We start from the raw sequence: 21,490 nt of genomic DNA, 5'->3' as shown, positions 1-21,490 counted from the left end.
ATTTCCCAAGCCCTTTTTCCCACAGGGTGAAACAGCTCTCAACCCCAGCAAGCCAGTTACGACACCGACCCTTATGCAGGGTGGCCTTTTGGGTAGAACCCAGGGCGTGTTGGAGCAGTCAAGAGGCCTTTGCCTACAGGCCCCCGAGCCATGTTGCCTGGGCTCACATCCTGGATTGTTACTAAACTTCCCCATGCCTTGGTTTCCTCATCTGTAAAAGGGGGATAATACTGGGTTGGCCAAAAAGTTCGTTCGGGCTTTGCCGTAACATCGTAGGGCAAAACCCGAATGAACTTTTTGGCCAACCCACTGCTAATACTGTTGTGAGGAGTAAAGGAATTGATTCAGGAAAGAGCACGTAGAGCAGCGGCTGCCTCCACCTCGCATCTGTTGAATGCCCTCCGTGGCTACTGTTAACTCGGGAGAAATGAATTGTACTTAGCTCTGGATTCCTCCCCATGCCGCCGCTTCCTCCCCTGCAAGACGATGACAGGAGTAGCTTACAGAGTTGAGGTGACGCTGGTTTGAAGGTGCTCAGTATGGTGCCTGGCAGGGAGGCTGTGCTCGCAGCAAACTGAGACAGTTGACGGTGGTCCGCAAGGACCAGGGGAGCCTGGTACAGGGCTGTGCATTTGAATGCCCGGGGGTCTGGCTAAAATGCTGATTCTGATTCAGGTGCTAATGATGCTGGTCCCTGGACCAAACTGAGTAGGGAGAGCCCAGAAGCCTCCCTTTGTGTTCCACTGGGACGGACCCCAGGGCCAGTGTCACCTCATGGACTGTGGGCACATTGAATCCACATTGAATGGGGTGAGAAATAAAGAGGTGACATCCTGATGGGTTCCTCCTGTAAGATTTCAGGTTCTCCCTAAAATCATCCATCAGTCTCCTATCCCCCCGGCCCCGTCTCAATTCAGCTCAGTGAATGTGCAGGAAGCTCCCACGAAGTGCTGAAGGGTCGGCATGTGCCCGGCACCCGTGGGGCATGGGGGATCCGACTGAGAGGAAGCTACGCGGATACCCCTGTACTTCCCAGCGGACAAGGACACTGCCACCCCCAGGGAGCACTACTTCTGCCTGGAGGCCTCAGAAGGCAGAAGTAGGTTATTCTAAGTGGAGAAAATGTGGGGAAGTGCATCATTTAGGCAAAGGCAGGACAGGAGCTCAGGAAGGAACGGGGATGGCAGGCGCACAGTGCATCTGGTGACGTCACGTGTCTTCACGTGCTCAGTCCACCCTGTCATCATCCTTAGTTCCAGTGTCAGGAAGGTCTGCTCTTTCCTTGAAGATTCCCTTTAGTCTGCTCGGGACCAAATTCGGAGCCCACTGCGGCATGAAACATGGATGCACAGCTGTAGGTCCACGTGTGCCAGGCTGGGGACCCACACACCGCATTCCTTGGCTGGGCCCTTGTCCGTGATTGTGTTTCCTTTCAGCCACCGAAACCCCTTAGTCTGGAAGTGCACTGCCGAGCACCTCTCGGTCGTCCGGGAGCAGATGGGCGCCGAGAGGCTTCTCTCAGGCACCAGAGAGAGCACAGACATGCTGGTGCACAACCTGGTGAGGCTGGCCCCGGACTCCAACCAGGACGCCAGGTAATGCGGGGCCAGGGCCAGCCCAGGGCAGACAAGGCAACCAGCCAGCCTCGAGGGCCCAGGCCCAAGTCGCTCAGCTTCCCCGGGGCCACTCGGAAGGACAGTCGGTGGACGAAGCTGTGTCCTTTCCCTGCAGCTGTCGTCCCACCTCTCCACAGCGCCACAGCCGGGCCCGCTCAGGGAATGGCCACTACCCCCTGCCCCTGGCTCCCCTCTCTAGCCATTGCAATCTTGCTCTAGTTCCTGTCCCAGCCCAGCTCCATTCTCTATGAGGCCATCCATGCATTCAATTTTTCAAGAGATATTTGATAAGCATTCTTTTCATGACTATGAATATGACTGTGAATAAGAAAAATTAGGCCCCTGCTGTCTTGGAGATTACCTCCTAGTTGGGTAATAAGCAAGTAAATAATTACGACAATTTTAGACACAGATAAGGGGTAAAACAAGAGGTAGTAGAGAATGGGGTCAGGGCTACTTTAGATTGAGAGCCAGGGGAAATCTTTCTAAGGAGTGACATTTGAGTGGAGAACTGATGGGCTAGTAGGACCCAGCTCTTGGAGGGTCTGGGGTGCAAGAGTCACAGCAAAGGAAGATAGTACAGAGGCTCCCGGGTGGGATAAGCTTGCTGTTTAATGAAGAGAAAGGCGAGGCTTTGCGGAGCACCGTGAGTGAGGGGAGTGGCAGGCCATGAGACGGAGAGGGCAAGGCCAGGCCCGGGGTGGGGGCCTCACAGGCCCTGGTCAGGAGCTGGGATTCCCGTTTGGGTGTGACCGGAAGCACTGGAGGATGTTTTCAGTAGGAGTGTGAGGCAGTGTTAGATGGTTTTAAGCAGGAGAGTGATAGGATCTGATTAACTGTCTTTAAAACCTGGTGTTGGGGTGCAGTTAATCACACTCCCCGGTTCATGGCGTGTTATCACCATGTCTAGGGCCCCCAGCACGCTCGGTACAGCTCCAGAGGGCACGTCCACACTGCGTCCTGTGTTGTGTCTGAGGCAGTGCCTTCGTGTGGGGTGTCCGTGCAGTGCAACCCTGGAGGGATGCGACGCACGGGATGCTTCCCACCCTGCCCAGTGCACTCCCACGGTGCTGTACCTCAGTCCTTGTAAGTGGCCCCTGACAGAGCCCAGGAGGATCTCTTTGGGAATTTGCCCGGAGCGCGAGTGAGGTCAGGGCCGTGTTCACTCAGGCCACCCAGGCATCGCCGGGAGCCCTCATGCACGCGGGGCTCCTCCACCTCCCTCCTGAGTTCCGAGGCGAATACATCCTTACAACATTGCAGTTTCTGGATTTCACATTTTTATCCATCTGATGGGGAAAAGTTCTAGCTCATGGCTGTTTCCGAATACTTTTTTTCCCCTCCCTGATTACTAACAAGTTTGAGTGCTTCTTTATATGTTTGCTAGCCTTTTGATTCAAAAAAACACCTCTTATTCTGTTCCTCCTACAACATAATGTTAGGCTTTGGGAAATTCGATGGAGAGGAAGAAGGCCTAGACAAAGCAGAGCTATTTTATGCTTGGAACTTGCTGTCTCTGCAGGATCCTGTTTGGGGATTTTCTGCCTCTCCTTTCTACCTCTCCACGAATCAGCCCATGAAGATAGCACAGAGATTCTCTTTATCGGACCCACTACTGTTGAACTATCCTCTATCTGTCCTCTTTCTTAGAGGGGGCAGCAAGACAATTTTGGTCTTACTACAGTATTCTCCAAAATAATTTGTATATGCCTCAAACCCTTCCTATATCATTAAGGATCCAGGTTTTTGAAAACCAGGTCAGGAAGAGACAACCCCTCAACCCTAGTATCTATTGTTAAATCCCTTCCTTGACTCACTGACCAGTGAAAGGGCTGGATGACTAAAGTTAAAAAAAAAAAAATTGGACGTTTCAGGGGAGACTAATCATGAAAATATTATCCTACGCACCAGATTTAATGATCCGCAAGCTTTCCTCCTGGTTTCCAAGCTGCTGGGTGATCTGATCTGGGGAAAGAGTGATTCACAATTTGGGCAGCTTTCTCATTTTTTAGACAATATTCCCTTTGGTTACCTCATAAACAAATTATTTATAAAAAAACAACAAACATCTCTGACTACTTACTGGATTGATGGTGGGGGAGAGGGGCCAGGATGGAGAAGGGATGCCAGGCAGATGGCTACCCCGGAGTCCCGGCAAGAGGTGCCGGAGGCTGCAGCAGGGGGAGGAGGGGTGGAGTGGGGTATATTTTGAAGGCATAGCTGAGAGCAGTTGGGCGCTGAGGATTTCAAAGAGGAATCAAAAGATGATGCTGAACAACTGGGTGAATGATAGTGCCATTTACTGGCAGGAAGACTATTGTCAGGGAAGTAGAAGGTTTTGGTTGGCTGGTTCTTCACTGTTGGTGGGGGGATGGGCGTTAAGATCCAGCATCTCTCCAGATCTAAACCCCTCTCCGTTCCGACCCTCTCTCTCACACTGGATGGCGTCGACAGCACTTCATTTTCCTTCTTGGAACCCTATGCTTCCGGCTTGCATGGTACCACATTCCCTGGTTTTCCTGGTTCCTCTGTGCCTTTCTCCCCCGCCTGCCCACACCCCGATGCCCGTGGCTGCAGGAGTGTCTTCGTCCTCGTCTCGCTTTTGCAGCCTTCTCTGAGAGGTGCCGTCACTTCCTGTGGCTCCAGCCACGGCAAACTCTGATGCTTCCCCGTGTCTCCCTCCAGGCCAGCCCTTCTCTGAGCATCTGTCCCATCTCTCTGATGCCCCCACAGGACCCATCACCGGGACGTCCCACTGTCATCGTCAGTGCAAACTGTCCCTAAATGAGCTCATTGCCTTCTCTTGAAGCCTGCTTCTCTGGCTGTGTTCCCTCTCTTATTAAAGTCACTATTATTTACCAAGTCATCTAGATGCAGAATGGGGAATTTCATACTTCATTTTCCCCCTCCACGTTTTAATATCTTAGAATCCTAGGCATCTCACAGCTGCTGGTGGCCAGGCAGCAGTTATGACTTGGGCTTTACTATCTATACAGTTGCAAACCTGATCGTTGTTGCTCATTGTATAAATGTTTGAATTACAGTTTGCATCGTAGGAACTACATTATGAGCCTTTCTTTGCTGCTTAGCCTTTTATATTTATTTAAGGAGTCACTGTGGAGAATTGTTGGGTTTAATCGCGTTTAAAATGTCTTAGAAATATTACATTATTATTTGGCATTGAAATGAAGCGTTATCGTATATGAGAAAAGGCATGGAAATAGAGCGATGGGGCATAAATTCGATATTAACGCAAATATTCATCACTGAAAGAATGACCCAAATTCCACAGTTTCTTACAAAGCAACCAACAAGTACTTTATCCAACCTAAGGAAGGAAGGACACTTCCCACAAAAGTGTCACTTCTGTTTCTGAGATAGCATGTAAAAGGATGGCCTTCGCACACGGGGCTATGTCACTGGAGGCAGTGGAAATCACCAATGTCTTCTTTTTCTGTTTTTCCATAGTGGAAAATAAATTAATGGTGCATTTTACAATCAGTGGAGTTTTAGGTTGAGTGAAGTGTGATAATTCTAGATGCTTTGGGCTTCCCCTCCAATCACCTACCAAGCCCTGCAATTTCATCTTCTTTAGCAGCTCTTGAATCTGATCGTCCCTACTTACCCCCACCCTCCTGCCTATGTCAGGCCTTCATCATCTTTCGCCTGGACTATTATAATGGCCTCCTAACAGGTCTCCCGGCCCCGACCCTTGTCCCCAAAGATCCGTCCTCCACAGTGCTGCCTGAGACATTTTGACTTCAGTGCAAATCTGATCATTTCTCAGCTTCCCATTGCCTGCAGCCTAAAGCCCAACTCCTTCACATCTCCCCAAATTGAGTCCTGTCTTCTTCTCTAGCCTATTCTCTCCCTGAGTCCAGTCCCTGCTGACTATTCTCCAACCACACACCTGTAGACCTATCAGACTGTCTTATGGACGCCGGGATGTCTCCCTCCTCCACTTACTCCTTAATCCCATCCCACTTGTGAACTCCGACTCATCTTTTGAGTCCCAACCCAAGGTCACCTCTTCAGTGAAGCCCTCCTTGATGCCCCCCCCTTACCCACCACTGTTTATCAGATAGAGTTGACCACTCCCCCCTATACTGCCCCACTGCACACTTCCTCAGACTTCTAAATGTCTCATGCTAGAAAAATGTTAATACACTTTGGTATAGTCATCTAACAGAATATTATTTAGCCATTGAAGAGGATGACGTGGGAAGATGATTAATGGTAAAGTGAAAAAAGCTGGGTAAATATTGCGTATATATTCTGATATCAATGAAAATGTATATATGCTTGGAAAAAAGACTATAAGAAAATATGTACAAATTTAAGTGATTTTCTCTTGGTAATGAGATTATGGTTGTTTATTTCATGAATCTAGTTCTTAACTGGGTGGGGATTACTGTCATAATGAGAAAAAGTATTAAAAATTCTCTTACTGCAATTAGAAGAATTATGTAAAGCAAATTTATATTGCATTTCTGTGGTTGTTTTTCATCCTGCTCTTTCTCCAATGGCAGGTTTTATGGCCGGAAGATGGTGAATATCTTAATGTCAAACACAAGGTTTGATGCATTTCTGAAGCAGTCCCTCCCATCCCACGACTTGCAGAAGGTCATGACAGCTATTAAACAGTGGGTGAGTCAGCAGGCAGCGAGGTATGAGCTGGTCTGGGGCGGGAATCAGAGCTGAGCCCGGCAGCTCGCAGCCCTCATGCTGGTCAGGGGAGGGGGGCATGCACTCCAGAGGCTTTGATTTCATCCACAACTCCTGACGGGTGGAATTTCCTTCCTGGTGCTCAGACCTGCTTCTGCCTCTCACTGCCTGTGTCTCTTGGGCCTCCCTGGGCCTCTTTGCCTCCATCTTTTAAGTGGGGATCTTGATCCGTGACCCGATTACCAGTGCTCTGGAAGACTCCCCTGTGCCCTCCCAGGTGGAACAGATTATTCCTCTTGTTTTGGTCTAGACTGGAGTGTCTGGCCATTCCCCATAGGGCCACCCCTTTTGGTTCATGTTCTGTGTGTATTTTTCAAGGGAATAGAAGATGGTGATGAACTTCCATCTGCCAAAGGCCGCAAGGTGTCGAGGAGTCTGTGGTGTGTGAGAATGGGCTGCCCGGCGAGGATGGGTCCAGTAGCTCTTGTCTCCCTGGGGCTCCCCATCCAAGACTGCTGATGGAGATGTTCTGCTTGACCCGGGCCCGCCGTGGTGGCCCTGTGGGGAGGGGTGTGCATCTGGGCTGTGACTGAGACCTAGTTGGGTCAGCAGGACTCATGGGTAAATTTATGGGCAGGGCTCCCTCACCCAGATCTTGGGGAGAGCAGATGCTGGGCTCAGGAGCATCTGCTGGGAGAGACGGGCTCCTGCAGTCCTGGCCGTGTAGGTGCAGTTTAAGTGGGATGCATTGTTGGTCAGCCTTTTTGTGTGAGCTCAGAGTTTCTCCATTCACTTAGAGCAGCAGGGCCTTTCCCCATCAGAGTGGCCGGCCTGGGACTAGTTTAGAGGCAGAGGTGGAATCAAGGCAGATGAGAAGGAATGGGCCAAGGGGCTAGAGGCTGGGCATTAGGAGGGGTTAGAAATCCAGCAGGAATCTGACAGTCACTCCTGTGCCCAAAACTTAAGACCCTTCTGCGATGTCCCGGGAGGAACATGTGTAGACTCCTAAGCTGGGCCCCCGGGGAAGCCCCCTGCCCACCTCTTCTAGAGAAGCTTCCTGCTGTCTCTCCCACGCATGCTCTCTCAGCTCATGTTCCCTGCGTTCTCTCTCACTCCTGTGCCTTTCCCTGCGCTGCGCCATCTATACCGGAACGTGCCTATTTATCCTACAAGATGTGGCTCACCTGTCACCTTCTCCCAGAAGCTCTCTCTGACTCTCTGCCCTCATGTCCTCCAGTGGGGCCGGTTGCCCCCCTCCTTCAGTCCTCTGTCTCCCATTGGTCTGTGAGCTCCTGAGGGCAAAGTCCACATCTCTCATCTCATTATTCTCAGTGTCTGACACTTCTCTTGGAACTCAGTAGGCAAAGAGTGTGGAATGTAGGGATGAATGTCAGAATGATGTGGGGCTCTATTGGGTGGGACCTGGGTGTAGGGCATGAGCTCAGAGACCCAGGTCTGAGTTGGCAGTGGGCGGTTGGAGTTCTGTGTGAAGAGGCTCCCATGCTGGCTGAAACAGGCCAGGGGAAATGATGGGCATGTGATCCCAATGTAAGACAACAGAGCTTCTTAACATTTCCCTAGTTCCGGAGGAGTGTAAGCAGAGCCTAGGCAGCCAGGGCTCAGGATACAGGCTCCTGGTAAGACCTTCCCCCACTCTTAGGTTAAATTGTGCCAGTCATCCTTCCATGGATTTCCACCCCCTCAGTCCAAGCTCCCTCACCCCATTCTTTTTTTCTTTTTTTTTAATTAATTAATTTATTCATTTATTTAATTTTTGCTGCATTGGGTCTTCACTGCTGCACGCGGGCTTTCTCTAGTTGCAGTGAGCGGGGGCTACTCTTCATTGCGGTGCACGGGCTTCTCATTGTGGTGGCTCCTCTTGTTGCAGAGCACGGGCTCTAGGTGCGCGGGCTTCAGTAGTTGTGGCTCGCGGGCTCTAGAGCGCAGGCTCAGTAGTTGTGGTGCACGGGCTTGGTTGCTCCACGGCATGTGGGATCTTCCCGGACCAGGGCTCAAACCCGTGTCCCCTGCATTGGCAGGCGGATTCTTAACCACTGCGCCACCAGGGAAGTCCCCCTCACCCCATTCTTAACGTAGCTTCTGAAAAGAGGAAAAAAAGGCAGGAAGAGAGGGCCCTGCTGCCTGATAAGGGGATAGAGCTCTAGGCAACCAAACTGTTGCCCCCTGAGGAAAAAGCATTTCCAGAGTTCCCAAGGCCTGTGTCCCCAAGCGGCAGGTGGAGGGGAAGCTGGGATGGACTGCGTTGCAAGTGAAACTCTTGTTTCAGCCCCACCTGTCTTTGGGGCTTGTGCATGGGACAGGAGATGTGTCCATCCCCTGGGGCTGCCCAGGTCAGACGCTCCTTCCACGTAGGCTCAGCTCCAGTGGCCCGCAGCTGGCGGGGCTGCGCTCCTCCACGCGGGGTGCCTTGGAGATGGCGGAGCAGCTGCGGGAGCTGACGCGGCTGCTGGAGGCCGAGGAGTACCAGTCTCGGATGGAAGGCGTGGGGCGGCTCCTTGAGCACTGCAAGGCCAAGCCAGAGCTCGTCACCGCCAACCTGGTCCGGGTGAGTGCTGCCCCGTCTCTGCCCTGTCTTTCCCTGGTGGGTGCAACTTTGGGAAACTCGGGACAGGGTTGGACATTGCGCCAGACATCGTTTCAGGGTAAAGGGAGTCTGACAAGCACTCGCTATCCAATTGCCACGGTAATGCCATAAGACTCTCTGGAAGTGGCCAATTGGGCAAGGGCCTCACCTCCTGCTGGGTGCGCTGGGACCACTCAGAGATGTCCTGGGTGTCTTTCATCCTCCCAGCAGTTTTACAGGGAGGAGGGCAGAGGTGCAGGATGCTGCAGCTAAGGGCGACTCCTGATCCAGCTACGCACATGAGGTTTTGGGGGCAGAACATGTGGCTCGGAGTAAGCACAGGCTTCCACAGGCTGGAAATGAGGGCAGATGCCTGCTACTTCCGGAAGTGAGGCAGCTGACACTCTACATATAAGAGTAGTTAAGACACAGGCTTCAAGTTTCTTACTAGCTGTGTGATCTGGGCAAGTCATTTAACCTTTGTCAGACTCAGTTTTTGTTTTGGTGGTTTTTTTTTTTTTTGCGGTACGCGGGCCTCTCACTGTTGTGGCCTCTCCCGTTGCGGAGCACAGGCTCCGGATGCGCAGGCTCAGCGGCCATGGCTCACGGGCCCAGCTGCTCCGTGGCATGTGGGATCCTCCCGGACCGGGGCACGAACCCGTGTCCCCTGCATCGGCAGGCGGACTCCCAACCACTGAGCCACCAGGGAAACCCTTTTTTTTTTTTTTTTAATGGTAAACTGAGGACGAGAACACGTGCCTCATGGTCGTTAAGATCACTCCGTGAGCGAGTGCAGAGTACCTAACGAGATGCTCCACACCCTACACCCTTTGCGCCCATCGAGTACTCAGTGTACAGTCGTTTCCCCTCTTGTCCTCCCCCCCTTTGAGAGGTGAGCTCTTCTTCGTCACTGGGAACGTTCTGGCACAGGCTGGATGGCCCCTGTCAGGGATGCAGGAGGAGTACCCTCCAAGGGCAGTTAGTTGGGCTGTGGGACTCCTGCCCAGACTGGGTTCCCATGGGCTCTTGGTTTCTGTTCCCTCAACAGGTCTTTGATGCTTTCACCCTAAGGCTTCAGGATTCCAACAAGAAAGTGAACCAGTGGGCGCTGGAGTCCCTCTCCAGGATGATGCCCCTCCTGAGAGAGAGCTTACAGCCCGTGCTGCTCTCCATCATCATTGCTGTAGCAGACAACCTCAACTCCAAGAACTCAGGAATTTACACTGCTGCGGCGACGGCGCTGGATGTAGTGATTGAGAGTCTGGGTGAGCCTGCCCACAGCCCCTGCTTGGCTCTGGTAGGCAGCTGGCTCCCTCCCTTGTCCCTCCGTAGGGTTAGGGTTGGACATTCCCACCTTCCCTGCTTGGGAATCAGCAGAGCAGTGAAAGGCATTGATTGGCTCTCAGGCCAAATATTTCCCCAGAGGTTGTGTAGGGCAGGGGTGGGCAGCCCAGGGCCTCCCAGGTTCTTGGTTGGCAGGCTTTTCCATGGGACGTCCACCTGTTAGAAGTGGAGGAGATGTGGAGAATATCTAGTCTTGCCTCCTCGTGGTACAGGTGATGGAAATGACTCACCCCAGGTCACACAGCACCACAGTGAGTGAGCCAACAGGGCATTGATGGGAAAACAGATCACGATTGCCAAGAAGGAGCTAGGAGGAGTTGTCAAATTTTTTCAGTTGTAGAGATGGTAGCAGGGGATGTGGCTTGTATGGGGACCAGGCAGGATGCTGGTGAGACAGTAGGATAAGCCTGTTGGAGAGGACAAAGGTGGCCACCCTGGTTGTCTGACATGGGAGTCAAGCTGGGACCCATTGGCTTTTTGAGCATGGAATGAATGAGGGTTGCCTTTTAGGAAGACTGGGCCCAGGGCTTGGGGTGGGAGGGATTTGGGGTGAGGGGTGGAGAGTGAGGGTGGAGTGGAGGCTTGGGGGAGGAATGAAAAGAACAAAAAGGTGGGAGCTATGGGAGAGACGTCAGGGAAGGCAGGAGCTCCTCTGTTCCTTATGTGCTTTGCAGGAGCACATCTTGGTTCTTGAATGTTAGGTGGAAATCTTGGTGCTGATACTTCTGTTATCCATCCTTTCGTAGATGATTAGACGGTGATATTCGGTGTATCTAGTACACAGACTGAAGTGCAAGTTTGAAACCTCCGGTGTGTGAGAACGTAGTACATGATAGACGTATGTCCAGACCAGTAGAACCACGAGTTTTCACAACCTAATCTTGCCTTGCTGGGAGGAAATGTATGATCTGAGAACCGCTGTTGGCTTGTTGCCGTATGTCCCGACGAACACAGAGCAATGTCCTGCCTCTAGGACGTGCCGAGCATCCCCGTGGTGCGGCTGGAAACACTGCCTGGCGCACCCACCCCTCCTCCCCATACTGCACCCTGGCCTGAGTGCAGCTCCCTGGGGCTGGGACAGCAGCTGTGTCCTTGGCTGGAGCCTCCAGGAGACGTTTCAGTTACAAATCAAAGGCCTGGTCAGGCCCTTCTCCGCCTCTCGAGATCATAAATATTGTCAATTTCCTCTCTTCATCTCAGAGGGAATTTATGATTTGCTCAGTGTGTTGCTGTAGAACAAACAAAATAAATCCAGCTCTAAATTACGGCTGTTCTCGGCGCTGCTCTGGGTAAGTGAGATTGCTGTTGCCAACAACCAAGGCTCTTGGTAAATCACCGCGGGCCCTATATTTATTGGGAAAACCTGCATCAAACAAAATAGGCTTTAGCTATTTGAAGAGGCTAAGCACCCTTGTCTGGCGAGAGGAGCTTTTAACGCTTCCCCCTCCAGGTGTTTTAGTTTCCCCTTTTTGCCTTTGAGTCGGCCTCCTTCAGCACGCTGGAGCCTTGGAACTTTGGGCTGCAGAATCTGGTGTCTCATATTGTCACAAGACTCGGATCCCCTCTACGTGGGGCCCTGCTGTTTCCATTTGGGCTGGACACCCTGGAAAGGGGACCTGGGGATGGCCTGCTTCTGTGATTTGACCACACCTTGAGGCAGGTTGCAGCAACCAGGAAGATGCCTATACTTCTCCTTTCCTCCCGGGACAGGGTCTCCTTGGGGATGGCTGACGATGCTCCTTCTGGCCCATCAGCCGGAGGATTTGGTGCCGGGAGAATGGAGGCAAGTGAGAGGGGCACTGCCCTTCTCTCTAATCCTTAGGTCAGCGCTCGGCTGGAATGGAATGGGGTCAAAGGGATGGATGGAGCCCACTAACCCCCTGGCACAAGGCTCCAGAGTGTCACGTTCAGGGTGTTGGCTCCAGGTCATTTGAGCAGGCGTGGTCAAGGGCTTTGCTGTGAGCCATACTCTCTCAACCCAACCAGCAACGTTGCTTTTGGAAGTGTTCTTAACTGTGACGTAAGGATCCAGCTTCTAAATCCGTGAAGGTCAGAACTGGAGGGATTAGGTTGCCAATGAGAATTCATCCCTGTCAGGGAGTACCAGGGGTGGAATCAAGCTCTCCCAGGGAATGGTTCTCTTCTGCCTGGAATGGTCTAGGCCTGGCCTGCAGAGGGAAAAACGGATGCAAGTAATGAAATTTCCCACTGTCTCAGGGGACTAGGTGGTGGACACAGAGGCTGGGGCGGGTGTGACAGGAGAGAAGGGTGTACATCTTCCTTCCCGTATCACCCAGGCTGAGCCCGGGCAGCTCTAGTCGAACTTTAGCACCCAGAGGCCCCTCCTGGAAGTGGCGTGGAGCCCTTCAAGCAGCGGGAGCTTTCTCCCAAGCCGGATTCTTCGTGCCCCAGGAGGGATTCTGGGCTTCAGGCTGGCGAGGAGCTGTGAAGTGCTGTGAAATAAATGTGTGGAAAGTCACAGCATGTTACTGTTTGTTCCTGCTCAACGGGGGCCAAGGAGGTCAAGAACACAGGTGAGGCAGGCCGTCTTCTGGCACAAAGTCCAGATCGCACAGCCAAACTGGGAGGTTGGTCTTCTTAGGTGACCTCTTGATTCTGGAATTGGGTGACAAAATCCACGCATCAGCCACCACGTCTCTCCCAGTCCCTTCCTTTTCCCTAGGGTGAGTGGGGCGGTGATGTGCTGGTTGACAGAACAGGTGGGATTTCTACCTATGTCCCCTTTTGGGGGACAGTAAAAAAGGAGACGTTGGGAGCCTTGTTCCCTGCCCTCTGCCCTCTGTCACTGCCTGCCTTAAGGCCTCTCTGGGGCTGAGCCTGGAGTGGCACCCTTTCTACTCCTCACCGAGACCCTCTGATTTCAGGGGAGTTGTTCCAGGGATAAGGCAGTTCCTCAGCAGACTGGCTGGTTCTGTCTTTGGGCTCTGTTACTGGGTTAGTTACAGAAGAAACTTCACTAATTAAAGCAGCAGGCTGCTGACAGCTCACCACACTCCTGGTTAGACTGAACGCCGGAAAAAGTTCTCTTAATGTAGTGCAGCCCCTGGCCAGTGCTGGAGGGAGCAGATAAACTCAGAAATGGGCAGCTTCAGATCTACAATACTTCTGCTCTTTTGCTCTGACTTTATTTAGTTTTTTATTATTTTTTTTTAAAAATAAATTTACTTATTTATTTATTTTTGGCTGCATTGGGTCTTCATTGCTGCGCGTGGGCTTCCTCTAGTTGTGGTGAGGAGGGGGCTACTCTTCGTTGCGGTGCGCGGGCTTCTCATTGCGGTGGCTTCTCTTGTTGCGGAGCACGGGCTCTAGGTGCGTGGGCTTCAGTAGTTGTGGCATGTGGGCTCAGTAGTTGTGGCTCATGGGCTCTAGAGCGCAGGCTCAGTAGTTGCGGCGCACGGGCTTAGTTGCTCTGAAGCATGTGGGATCTTCCTGGACCAGGGCTCGAACCCATGTCCCCTGCATTGGCAGGTGGATTCTTAACCACTGCGCCACCAGGGAAGCCCCTGTAAATACAATTTTGACTTTGCTCCTTTCATTTAATACCACCCAGTTTCCCATACTGTTACGTAGTCTTTCTAGTTAACTTAAATAATATTTATATAAACTTTATTTTCCTCCACTGTAAAAGTCGTACTTATTAATTATTGAGAAAGTGAAAAATATGAAGCCTTCGGAAGGAAAAAAACTTACAGTCCCAACTCCTCAAAGAAACCATTATTAACATTTAGCGTTTTTTATGTTAGGTATTTTTTTCTGTGCATCTTTGTGTATAGCCTCATGATAATATTACACATTTAAATTTGCATCCTTCTTTAGAAGAAGCAGGCGTGAGCATTACATATAATGACACACTTGAGTCACTTTTACCAGTTCCGTCACGTGCTGTGGCATAGCCTGTAGTTTTCTGTTTCAGTGGATCTTTCCCAGTTTTCCTGCAATGAACAGACCTAGTTTTCCTGGCCACGGAGAATTTGGCTGTGTGACATATTATAACTTACTGAGTCTTGTGCTTATTGTTGAGAGCCCGGTTTGACTGCAGTGTCTTTGCTGCCACTGTCCACGTAGCATGCTTCTTATGTTTTCTTAAAAGCTCTTCTCTGGCTTCCCGGCAGCCTGGGGATGACGTGGCTCAGTGACCTTGGGGTTTGGCTGAATAGAGGTGAGAGGCCCGCTAGACCTCAGCCCCACTGTGGGGAGGGGAGGCTAGGTCCAGGGAGGCCAAGGTGTCTGGCTTGCCAGCCCGTGGCTATTTTCTCTATATTGAAGGGCTTTGCTTGCCCCTTTGCGTGGGCAGCACCAAAGCCAGTGTGGCTTCCTTGTGGTGTGGAAGAGAAGCCTATGAAAACCCTGGGCTAGGCTAACAGAGCAGGATTTTTAAGTTTTTGAAAGTTAGATTCCAGCCTCTTAGTTGGACGCCCTACCATGAAGGTTGCTGGGCTTTCAGAGTATTTTAGGTAATAATAGTGACCTGAAAGGTGAGCCATCACTATGGAAGTAGTCAGAGGCAGAGAGGCAGCTCCTTGGGGTGGTGTCTGGGGTTTATAGACCAGTTTGGGCCAACTTAGTGTCTCTGCTTCAACATTGCCTTGTTCGCCATAAGCATTTATTGGGCGCCTGTTGTGTGCCTGGGAGCATGGGCTGGCACAGATGTCTGCTGGATGTGCATTTTCAAGTAACCCCCAGGTTCTTCACTTCTCTCAGGCTCTGGGAGGCCATGCCAGTGGCCAGGAGAGGGGAGGTCTAGCGGCACCCATAGAGTGTCCTGGACTGAGTGTTGATGGGGGAGAGCAAGGAGGGAGAGGGCCTTGTTTTCAGAGGTGAGCTCATGGCTGATGATGGGGGTGGGACAAACAGAAGCACCTGGAAACAATAATGCAGGTGATGCTGATATAGAAATCTCTTCTTACACATTTACAGGTTTACCCGGACACCCTGAGACCACTTCTCGCTAACTGAAATGTTCTAGAGTCTGGGCTCTCTTTTATCTCCCAGAACAAATTATTTTAAAGACTCTGGACTTACGGATGGAGCTTTTGCAAGCTGCAGAGAAGTGCATGGGTACATTTTCTGCTCTATATTTCTGACGGGTCTCAGCAGGAGAGCAAGGGAAGTAGGAGTTAGCTCTCAACTAATGGTTTCCTGATGGGAAAAACAAAGCTTTGCTTGTACATCTCCGGGGATGCCGGGGCTCTGTGCTGAGGTATGGAAGGAGCTCAGAGAAGGTGGAACCTGCCTGGAAAGACTTCCTTAGGCAGGTTGCTCATCTCTGTCCCCTGCAAAGAGAAATCTGGCCTTGAGATGGTCAGCAGCTGGAAGTCCAGGACACACTTGCTGGGGCTGCTGTGGTAACGCACCTCACCGCCCAGACAGGCGCAGGAAGGCCCACAGCCACATCCCTGAGGAATGCAGTTTGCTGTTTGCCCACCTCCCATGGAATTCTGCTGTGCCTGCTGTGGTTGATCGGTCTATCGATCTACCTACCTCCTTTGCCCCAAAGCTCACAGCAGTTTTGAGGAAGCACAGACAATATCTATGGATCTATGGGAGTAAATGATAGTGTAACTATCACTGTTCCCCAAACACCCCATGTACATTCACTTTTTAAAGTGGCCCCATTATAACCTGGAAAAATTAATTCAGCTTCCCAAAGCGGCTCTTCTCTATGTAGGTGCTGCGGGTACCTAGCCCTGAACAGTTGGTGCCTTCGCTCGGGCCACAGCATCATGGCCACTGACATTCTCCGTCTCTCCCAGACACCCTTGGCCTCCTACAAGCGTTTGCTGGGCGGGTGCGTTTCCTGAGTGGCCGCGCAGTGCTTGATGTCACAGAACGTCTGTCCGGTGAGCATCCAGCCTCCCAGCCCATCTCTGTTCTTCTTCTCTCCTGGCATGTAGTTGAACCACCTACTTATCTTAGACCAAAAATCATCAACTAATCCCCACAGACCATTTAAAAAAAGTTGATAATCTGCTTTAAAAAATAATTCCCACATTGCCAGAGACAATCTTTGTTTTGGGTCAAAATGAGGTAGGTCTGTACACAGCCAAAATAGTTTTAAAGAAACTATTACGCATTTCTTCCTCTTTGCAGTTGGGGCTTCCACTAGCCCCACAGGGTACCTTTGTGTGAATCAGAAAAATCCACCTCTCTGGGTCAACACCACCTCATGGTGCCTGGCTGGGTCAGCAGCAGCTCTGTCGCTCTGACCTTGGGCAGGTTACTTAACAGGTTACTGAACTTGCCAAAAGCCTCCTCCCCCATACTAGGAGGGTCCCACCTAGGAAGGAGGCAGGAGGACCCAATCTGTTCTCTAGACTCCCAAGGGCCCCCCTAAGATCCACATGGATCATGCCACCCCCAGCTTACATCCTTGCGTGGCTCCCAAGCAGTCTCCAGGATGGCGTCCAGGGTCCCCGGAGTGCCCCACAGGTCACTGCCTGGCCTTCTAGCCTCTGCCCCTTTTATTCACCCCCAGTGATATGCACTGGGTCATTTACTCCTCATAACAACCGCACAAGGAGGGTGTGGGTTCCATGGTTGTCCCTTTTGTAGAAATAAGAAACACGGAGCTAAGGAAGTTTAAGGTCCCTTGACTAGTAATCCAGGATTTGTCTCCGGGAGCTGGGCTGCAGAGCCAAGCCCTCAACCTCTGTATGGTGCTGCCGTTCCTTGGGTGGCCCCTGCCTTGGCCTCTGGGCGCCAGCACGTTGCAGGGGCAGACCTCCCATCCTCTCCCTGTTGCCTGCCCACGGGCAAAGCCCTTCTCACTCTCCTTCCTCCACCGGGGCGGTGCCCACTTGGTCTGGCATCGCCTCCTCTGTCTCCCTTCTCCCTGACCCTCCGGCCTGAGTTTCGCGTGCCAGCCTCAGTCGCTGGCCCAGCCAGGGCCTCCCAGCATTGAGCTCTCCGGGGGTGAATTCGGTGCATGTCGCCTGCCCAAGGGCGTCATTCCCACTCCTCCGCCGTCCCATCTCTTGCTCCTGGCCTTGCCTCTGCGCCCTGGTTCAGTCTTCCCCGTGTCCCTGGAGTGGCCCCTTACTTCCAGTCCAGGTGCCAGACCTGCTCCAAACAGATGGCGCGAGTGAGGCCATCTGATGGGGGCTACGATGCAGCTGCAGTGCCAGGCTGTGGGTGCCTTGGGGTGAGAATGGGGTCACGTAACTGAGACCACGTTGGGTATCAGACAAGGAACTCTTTTCTGCTACTCAAAATCAGCATTCTCTGATTACCTGTCCTTGTATAGGTAATTTATGGGCCCCAGAGGCGAGTGGGTATTCATTTACTGTACATATTACCCTTCTATATCCAAGAGATCTCAAAAACAAGAGTTTCTACATAGTTCTATTAACTCTGTGTCAGCCAGGAACAGGGAAGAAAATTTCAATTGACGCAAGGCGTGGACTCATAATAGCACAGCTTAACGCAGGAGTAAATCTTTTGCTAATTACTTCAGCTGTCTTTTAAGCTCGATTTTAATGGGTTTTTCCTCGTGATGCCCCCCTACCAGCTCCTGAGCCACCTGCTCCCTGCAGGCAGGTGAATGTGGTCTAAGGGTGGACGTGAGCTTCCTGGGGCCGGGGTGTAGATGCCTCGCTGCAGGAGGAGAGGGTCCGGGGTGAGGTGCCAGGAAGGAGGAGTGGGGGAGGTGTGGCAGGTTAGGGGCAGGTGAACCCCTCACCATTTGGTGGGGTCAGGGGAGCCCTGCCTGGGCCTGGCTCCTGCGATAGTTTTCACCTCCGGTTGCAGCAGAGATTCAGTGGAGGTTTAGGAAACCTTTGAGTTAGAGTTGTTCAGTACAGGTGGTTAATCGGATGACTAGTTTTCTTTCTGTTCCCTCTGGCTGCCCCCCTTCCACCTCCCCGTGCCCCTCCCACCCTCCCACCACCCTTGGGGCTGACCAGGTGGCTTTAGGGTTAACTGTGCCCTCCCTTCTTAGCCTTTTTCCAGCACAGGTAACATAACTCTCACCTCTTGGCCCCATTTTATGAAGTTGGCGCAGCTGGCGTGGCTCACTGGGTGCAGTCCTGCCTTCCCAGGAATGAGGACCACCTTGACTTTGGAGGGCTCTGTGTCACTGGGAGCCCCCGGGGAGGCCCCCAGTGTGGGGTGCAGGAATCTTGAGGGTATGGCCAGAGAGTCAAGGTACGCATTTCATGGGAGATGGCACAGTGAGAGAGTCAGGCTGAGCTGAGGGGGGCCCGGGCCATCCTCTCCGGTTCCCCACTGTCCCAGGCTGGGTCTGAAATCAGAGGGACCCTACAGGGCTCCCGCTGCAAAATATCCTGGTGGGTTGGATGAAGTTGATGAAGGAAGAACAAATTGGGGGTTTCTCTAAAAATAAAACAAAACTCCAGACCAGCCTCTAAAACGTGGAACTCCAAGAGGTTTGGGGCAGCAAGAGGTGGGAAGAGCGTGGGCTTTAGAGTCAAGGAAGGCTTGGCCTCTGTCCTCTGCTCTTGTTAGCTGTGGCATCTGGGGCCAGCTCCTCGACCCCTGAGTGTTGGTTTCCTCCGCTGTGAAACAGACGAGTGTCCTGCCTCTTGGGTGAGAGTGAAATGGCGTCACAGATGCATAGCCCTGAGCCCTGGACTCAGGCTCCGGCAGTGTTAGTTTCCCGGGTGTGTCTCAGCTCAGGGAACTTTCCAACTTCTCTGTCCCATAAATAAATCAAGTGCTTCTCTAAGCGTTGTTTGCCTTCCCCAGGACTTATCCTTTGGCGGGATGACAGGCAGCGTGCTGATTGTCAAGCAAGTATTTGCACGAACGCACGTAGGGTGACGCGACCAAGGCTGCGGGCCAGAGCAGCCCCTCTGAAGCGGCTTGGGGTACCCCTTGATGAGGCCTTGACGTTGGAGGCAGCCCTGCAATTACTGTGTGACGGAGAGCCTGCTGGCAGGTTTTAGCCTGTCTCTGGGTTTTCTGGGGTCTCGAGAAGGCAGGGGGCCTGGGGTAACCAGATTTGGGGCGTTCTTCACTGGAATGAAGGGTCTGTGCAGAGCCTGATGGTTTCCAAAGCACGTTCATGCCTCCTGCATCACTGCTGGGCTTATCGTGAGGTGTGGCATCGAAACTGGGGAGGCCGTGCTGGTTTTATCTCCCACTGGCTGTTCTATCTTCCAGAATGCTTCATTTGAGAGTCTCGACCTTTCTTCCTAGTACAAGTTTTCGCTGTGTGAACTCTCCTAGGTGGTAATGCAGATTAAAGCACTACTAGGACCAAGTTACTCTTTGTCACATGCCTACTTGCATAGGCACTTCGCCTACACGTATTATCTAATCTCTAACAGTCTTAGGAGTTTGGTTCAGAATTATTATCCTTACTTTACAGATCAGGCAACAGGCTCAGAAAGGTTGGGTGGCTTTCTCAAGCTCACACAGCTAGTAAATAACAGAGGCAGGATAGCAATCGAGATGCGTCTGCCTCTTTCCTTCGCCCTGGGCCTCAGGGACCAGTTATACTGTCATATGCCCTGAGCCCTTTCACCTTCGCATACCCCTTCCTCTGTAAAAAAAATGTTTAAAAGTGTACTTTATGACTGGTTGGTAGGAACACAAATAGAAATCAGGCTGGATAGCTTCAGACTTTTTTCTTCTGATTTTAAAAGAATTTAAAATATTTCCATGGGCCCCTAAGTGTGTTATGAGCCCTAGGTAGTGCGTCTAATGGATTAGTGGGCCCTGCTGGGTTGCCTGCCTTTTGGGGGACAGAGTTGGTGTCCCCAGAGAAGGCAGTGGGAGAGAGAGAGAGTGCTTGACTCAAGTGACTCTCCCTCTTTTCTGCCTGACAGTGTTGGTGGCCTCAGTTTACCCCCGAAAGCCCCAGGCCGTGGAGTGCCACGTACTTCCGGTCCTCTGGTACTTCTTGAATAACATGTTCGGGAACGGCATCCTGCCCGGGCGCGGTGGGAGCGTCTGCACGGCCGTCTGCCGGCTGTGCAGGAGCCTCCAGGGGCAGATGGGCTCCTGGCTGCAGGACTTGGCCGCCAGCCAGCCAAAGCAAGTCCTCAAAACGCTCCAGGAGCTCTTAGACCCGGAATCCCTGTGAGACAGCCCCAAGGTCACTGACGGGGCGCGGGGGGAGGGCACCTGACAGCAAGACAACTGGCAGCTCACGCCCCTTTCATCTGGATTAAAGACAGATCTAGAATGAGCAATCGTTATTTTTATCTTATTTTATTTTTATGATGGAATAATCTCCTGGTCTACTTCCCCATAGAGGTCCAGATGTACATAGTGTATTTTGAGGTAGAAATAAAATAATTACTTATTTTTCTAAGGTTTTATTATCTTGTACTTTTTTACCCCCACAGAATTTTCTAGTAGCTAGGTTTACGACAAAGAAAACAAAACATGATATGGAAACAACCTATGTGCCCATTTTTGGATGAATGGATAAAGAGGATGCAGTGCATGCGCACGCGCGCGCGCACACACACACACACACACACACACACACACACACACACGAATACTATAAGCCATAAAAAGGATGAAATCTTGTGACAACATGGATGAAACTTGAGGGTATTATGCTAAGTGAAATAAATCAAATGGAGAAAGACAAATACCATAAGATTTCACCCATATGTGGAATATAAAAGAACGAAAGCAAAAAACAAAGATAAAGAACAAACCAAACAGATGCAAACAAATACAGAGAACAGAGTAGCAGCTACCATAGAGGAAGGGGCATGGTGGGGGGAGAGCAAATAGGGGAAAGGGAATTAACTGTATGGTGATGAATAGAAACTAAACCTTTGGTGGTAAGCTCACTGCAATGTATACAGAAGTCAAAATATAATATTGTACACATAAAAAAATTAAAAAAGAAAACAAAACACGACAACAGCAAAACCAGCTGCTGATGCTACTGAGACGAAGAATGAGGGAGAAAAGTATAGCACAGATCCCCATGTTGCAGACCATTTGGGGGCTCCTATCTGTGCGCAGCTGGAAAAGCCCTCCTGAACCCAGAGACCCTGAGTTGGCCATTCAAATCCAGCCCATTTGTCATAAGCCTGATTTGGGGTGAACATAAGCATCTCTGGGGGACATCCTGCTTCTGCGTTACAAAATCTTCAGTGCAGCATCCTATGTCCTATGTCCTATGGGAACATTCTAACAGGATCTAAAGGCAAGGAGAGTTTGACATTGGCGTTACTGACAGCCTTCTCTGGAAGGTGGCTTCCTGGCTGGTTCTGAAGAGGACTGGAGGATGATTCACATTTGAAATACCGTAAACAAAAGGACTGGGTGAAGC

At 51.5% G+C, this 21,490-nt stretch overlaps 1 protein-coding gene across 1 annotated transcript in view; it reads left to right on the top strand.

Moving 5' to 3' along the window:
- Positions 1 to 20,526, top strand: part of TOGARAM2 (TOG array regulator of axonemal microtubules 2) — a 38,244-nt gene extending 17,718 nt beyond the window's left edge. The window contains 9 exon segments of the mRNA XM_033838801.2: positions 1,437 to 1,595; positions 6,146 to 6,263; positions 6,660 to 6,714; positions 6,717 to 6,753; positions 8,655 to 8,847; positions 9,914 to 10,130; positions 15,984 to 16,070; positions 20,019 to 20,302; positions 20,304 to 20,526. Coding sequence (XP_033694692.1) covers positions 1,437 to 1,595; positions 6,146 to 6,263; positions 6,660 to 6,714; positions 6,717 to 6,753; positions 8,655 to 8,847; positions 9,914 to 10,130; positions 15,984 to 16,070; positions 20,019 to 20,302; positions 20,304 to 20,363 — 1,210 coding nt within the window. The 3' untranslated portion in view covers positions 20,364 to 20,526.
- Positions 20,527 to 21,490: the final 964 nt, after the last annotated feature.

The sequence above is a fragment of the Tursiops truncatus genome, chromosome 14 (genome assembly GCF_011762595.2).
Source record: "Tursiops truncatus isolate mTurTru1 chromosome 14, mTurTru1.mat.Y, whole genome shotgun sequence".
In the NCBI taxonomy this organism is placed as follows: domain Eukaryota; kingdom Metazoa; phylum Chordata; class Mammalia; order Artiodactyla; family Delphinidae; genus Tursiops; species Tursiops truncatus.
This window is presented reverse-complemented; position numbering and strand designations above follow the sequence as displayed.